We start from the raw sequence: 5,684 nt of genomic DNA on the forward strand, positions 1-5,684 counted from the left end.
GTCATTAAATGAAGATTGAACTTCTCCCCAGTGCACATAGACATCACACTAATCTACCTAAACATAGACTAATGACGAATAAATTCGAAACCAAAAAAAATGTCAATCATTTGTTTAAACGAACACGAATGCAAATGCATTTGCATGTGCTGTGCAATCAAGTTCTCATCAGTTAATTTGGCTTGGGGAAATTTTTCAAGCAATTAAACACAAATTTGTAATTTGGTGTATCGGTTTAGAAAATAAGTTGTAGTGTGGTGTGGTGTGATGTGGTGTGATGAAAGTGATGATGACTTTGATGATGATGATGGTGATAATGTTGATGAAAATGGTGTTGATGGTGGTTTTGGTGATGATGATGATGAAAGTGATGATGACAATGTAAATAAAAAACAAAGCGGACGATAATTGGTGCTGATTAGCATGGATGATGATGATAATGATTACAGATGATCAGACTGGTTACACTGGCATTTATTATTCATGGGGATCTGTGTGAAGAAAGGATGATGATGTTGACGATGATGACAATTATCTTTTCTTTCATCATCGTCATCATCATCGTCATCATCATTATGTTAATCGTCATCACATCTCTTCGTTATCGTCATTTTCACTCACACCATTATGATAAATAATAATGCCATTCCTAATCTTCTCTTAAAGTTTGTTCTGTGCGTTAAGTTTTGGTAATCTATACATGCCTGCCACTCTTGTGTGTGTGTGCGTGTGTGTGTATGTGTGTGTGAGTGTGTGTGTGTGTGTGTGCGTGTGTGAGCCTTCATTTATACCCTGCTTTCATTTATATTAACATTATTCCGTGTTTCTTGTCACTTTTGAAGCGCTGCAAATGTTTTATGCAGTCTCACGGCAATACCATCATCATCATCATCATTTATCAACATTTCACCATCATTATCATCACACTCATTGTTATTACCATCATTCCAATCATCATCATCACCGCCATCAACACTATTATCATCGCAGCCCAGGCAATCATCATTATCATCATATCCACCAATTTTCTTTCCATTGCATTTATAATCATTCCTCTTTTTCTTTCTCGTGCCTTATCCTTTCAGGACACTGGCAACCATTGACCTCAAAAAAAACCGATCTTTAACACTTTGTAGTAGTTGAAATGTGGTGATATTCAACAAGTGACACAAGGACTTCACGAATGTTATTCGTTGTTAATCACGATCTCTTTTTCCTGCAATTTTTTCAGTAGTTGTTAGATTTTCCATTCTTTCCTTCCGCATGATGTGACCAAAAAACTTTAACAGCCCCCGTCGGATTGTCTCTAGTAGTTTCCTCTTACCGAAGTAAGAAAAGTTCAATTAATTTTCATTATTCTTCTGAAAAACCACATCTCAGCATCGTTCATCCTCTTTCCATTTCTTTAGAAATTGTCTAGGACTCAGAACCGTAAGTTAGCACAGAAAAAATGTAACATCCTAACAGTTTTAATTTTGTTGGTATTCTGATTTTACGGTTAGTGAGAATGTTTTTCAATTTAGAATATGCATCTTTTGCCATAGCTATCCTTCGTTTAATATCCACATCACATTTACAACCTGAGGTAATCAGACTTCCAAGATAAATGAAACCGTTGACTTGTTTCACCTGTCTACCGTTAATGATTATGGAGCAGCTCGGGGTGGTTTTGTTTTTACTGTTAACCATGCACTCTGTTTTGTTGATGTTAATTTGCAAACCTTTCTTTTCACTTTCAAAAACCAGTTTAGTAACAATTGTTTGCAGTTTTTCCATTGAATCTGCTATAAAAGTTGTACCATCAGCATATTTTACATTGTTTATATTCAGGCCTCCACTAGATATTCCAGGTAGATCTTCTACCTTACTCATGATGATCTCACTATAGAGATTGTAAAGATCTGGAGAGAATACACAGCCTTGCCTAATACCTTTCTTTATTTCGACAAAACTAGTCATCATGTCACCAACTTTCATCGCTGCTCTTTGGTGGTCCCAATAGAAGTTTTTGATAACTCTCGTGTCTTTTCCATCAATGTCCAAATTTTCCAACGTTTCCATAAGCTCCACGTGTTTCACGCTATCAAAAGCTTTGGAGTAATTAACGAAACATATAAACAAGTTTTTCTTATTTCAATGGCTCTTTCACCGATCATAAGTGGCATAAAGATAGCCTTTCTTGTGCCACAATCATCTACAAAACCACATTGGACATTTGAAATTTCAAGTCTGATTTCATTATCAATAATCCTTACAATATCATTACAACTTCCACTATTGGCATCATCATTATCATTGATGATATCATGATTATTGTTATCATTATTGTTATTATTATAATTATTATTGTTGTTGTTGTTATCATGGTGACGTCATTCATTCATGTTGATGTTTGCATGGTCTCTCATGACAGCATTGACGCTAACGACATAATTAATAATAATTTTTGCTCCGTCATTTTGTTTTATGTCGTGCCTGATGCTGATGTTGTGGTCGTGGTGGTGATGATGATGCTGATGACGAAGATGACGGTAACGATGACGATTATGATGATAATGATGACCATGACGTTTTTAACCTTTTATTAATGACGACGTATCTGTTTATTGTTGTTTCTTTGGTTGTTATTATTTTGTTTTGTTGCTGTACGGCTATATTTGTTGATGATGACGATGGTGACGAAGAGAAGGACGAGAGTGAGGATGAAAAGGAAGATGAGGTGGAAGGGAGTGACATTTGTTTTAACTGGACATGGGCAGTGCAAGTTCATTGTTGTGGACAAAAGTTGAATGATGATGTACCGGATGCTTTCATATGTTAATGCATCCGTGCGTTTCGTTCTTTCTTTCAATTATTGCAGTTGTTGTTGTTATTATTATTGTTATTATTTTTAATGTTATTTACATTATTGTATTGCGAAATACGAGAGTTGGCAGACTTTTACTAGCTCACTATTTTAGTTACATTAATCGAGTTTTATATCGTTTTAAACTATAAAAAATAGGTGTAAAAATTTCGAAAAATTATGACGAATAAAATGATATTAATTTTTCCTAATTCTAAATATCTATTAAATTTAATTATAATTTTTAACTTAATTTTAATAATAAATGCTGCAAAATGCCCATATTGCTTTAGAGATTTTGTTAAACTCGGAAGCCACTCCTGGCGTTGTACAAAATCTACTGCAAACAGTAACAATTACAATAATCCACGTTTACAAACAGGTGACAATATCATAATTTCTCCAAATTTACTGGCCGATAATTTAAATAATAATATTGCCGTTGATACTGATAACAATTTAACAACTTGTTGCTGTGGTAGACGATGTAAAGGGAGAAAAGGTTTGCGAATGCACCAACGATCGTGCAAAACATTCAAGGACTTGCAAAATTCGAGAAAATCTCCAAATGATCCAGAAGCGGATTCCAAATTGACGTCATCTCCGATGCAACAGAAAGAATCTCCACCGCCGCCAACATCACTGCCACCGGCAAACAACATCACGAACAATACACCACTCCCAGGGATAAAACTACCCAAAACAACAACTCATTGGCTTGAAGCCAATGCATATTTCCACTCTCAGATAGCAACACTGCCAAACATTACTGACATCAATAACTTCACTACCACTCTACAAACACTAATATACAATTATTTCGCATCAAACTACGGCACTCTTAATCAAAAATCAAGCTCAAAAACAACACTCGATAAACCAATCAACAAACTAAAGTCAGAATTGAAACAATTAAAGCTGCTAGGCCGTAACAACCACAATTTTGACGTCCAAATTAGCACGCTGAGCAAACATATTAGATCAAAAATATCATCAGCAAAAGCGATAAAAGCTGGAAAAACAGTCAATATCACAAGCCAATTAAAACAAAAATTCTGGGCAACGTGTGAAAAATTACTAAATCCGACAACCACTCTGTCACCACTGTTTAGCGTCGAAGAAGCCAACAAATTTTTCAACAAAATTTTAAAAGACCCATTTCACAATAAATATCGCCTTCCAAATTGGATCGAACCTCTAACGATCCCTTCAATTGCCTGAAATACTAATCCTCCTACGTACAATGAAATATTCTCAATAATCAAGAAATGCAAGTCGAAAGCATCTCCTTGTCCGCTAGATCAAATGTCAATAATAATTCTCAAAAAATGTCCCATACTTTGCACAATCTTTCATCTATTACTGGTTGAGTGTTGGAGAACGTCGTCGATCCCTACATGCTGGAGAAAAGGGTTGACCATACTGATATACAAAAAGGGAAACGCCAACGACCCAGCGAATTTCAGGCCAATAACACTTCAACCAGTAATCTATAAAATTTTCTCAACATTTGTAAACAATAGAATATACAAATATTTAGATTCAAACAACTTCATTAATAAAAACATCCAAAAAGGCTTCTACCCCAAAGTTGGCGGTGTAGCTGAACACACGCAACTACTATCTCACCTTCTAAAGGACGCCAAGAGACATCAGAGGACAATTATTGTTACCCTCCTAGATTTAAGAAATGCATTTGGCGAGGTTAGCCATGATCTAATTTCATCTATCCTAAGTTATCACCACATCCCAAACCAGGTCAGCAATCTAATTAGATCAATATACGCCGATTACTCGATAACTGTATCGGCGTGCAACAAACTAACCTCCCCAATTCAAGTAAAAAGGGGGGTCCTACAAGGTGACCCAGGCTCACCATTGATTTTTAACCTCTGTTTCAATCCTCTAATGAAAATGCTAGAAGCAAAACAATATCAACAATGCGGATACATATGGGGACCAACAGCCAATCTAAAATCCAGAGGCTGGTTTCAGTTTGCCGACGATTCGGCAATCATTGCTAACAGTTCCGAGAGTGCCCAGAGACTGATCAATCTCAGCCAAGCATGATGCAAATGGACGGGTAAGAAGCTGAGAACTGACAAATGCTGTACATTTGGGATGAGAAAGCTGGACGGAAAGTATGAGCAGTTTTTGCCTCAATTGACAATAGATGATGAAATAATTCCCCGGGTGAATATTAACGAAGGTTTTACATACTTAGGAAAAATTTACGATTTTGAGGGCAAAGATACCAGAGAGAAAGACAAACTGCACAATAACCTCAAGGTTATGCTAAGGAAAATTGGTGGACTGGATATAACTGTTCAATGGAAGCTGGAAATTCTTAGGCGTTTTGTCCCTACTCAAATCTCATTTGAACTACGCACCTACAATATTTCGCTAACCTGGATAGAAAACACACTGGACCGCCTTGCGACAGAAACAGTAAGAGAATGGCTATCACTGCCCATAAGCAGTTGCATCGCCGAAGTTAGCTCGCTGCCGTATAAAACTGGTGGCCTCAACATAAAATCGTTGAAACAGCACGCCGAGATATTACGTCTAAAACTCCGTGGTTATCTCAAATTGAATAGTAATGAAGAAATGAGATCATTGTGGAGTGAATCTCCCAAAGATTGACAACCTGATCCTGGGAAATGTTGAATTAAAACCAGCAATGAATGCTCTAAAACAGAAGCATTATGAAACGAACTTTAATCATCTCTCGCTGCTGCAATGCCAAGGTACCCTTGTGAAATCAATAAAAGAGTACATCAATAGCTCCGAGATAACGCGATGGTCCAGGTCGACTGTAAAGCTATCAGAGGTCCTCTAT

At 36.6% G+C, this 5,684-nt stretch overlaps 1 protein-coding gene across 1 annotated transcript; it reads left to right on the forward strand.

Annotated features, from left to right (window-relative positions):
* Nucleotides 1-2,672: 2,672 nt before the first annotated feature.
* On the forward strand, nucleotides 2,673-4,066 carry HELRODRAFT_159121 (hypothetical protein; the record flags this gene model as incomplete). The annotated part of the gene is made up of 2 exons (XM_009011035.1): nucleotides 2,673-2,784; nucleotides 3,228-4,066. 2 exons carry the CDS (start codon nucleotides 2,673-2,675, stop codon nucleotides 4,064-4,066), a joined length of 951 nt encoding a protein of 316 aa, XP_009009283.1.
* Between the last annotated feature and the right edge of the window lie 1,618 nt (nucleotides 4,067-5,684).

Source organism: Helobdella robusta, assembly GCF_000326865.2.
Source record: "Helobdella robusta unplaced genomic scaffold HELROscaffold_1, whole genome shotgun sequence".
Classification (NCBI taxonomy): Eukaryota; Metazoa; Annelida; class Clitellata; order Rhynchobdellida; family Glossiphoniidae; genus Helobdella; species Helobdella robusta.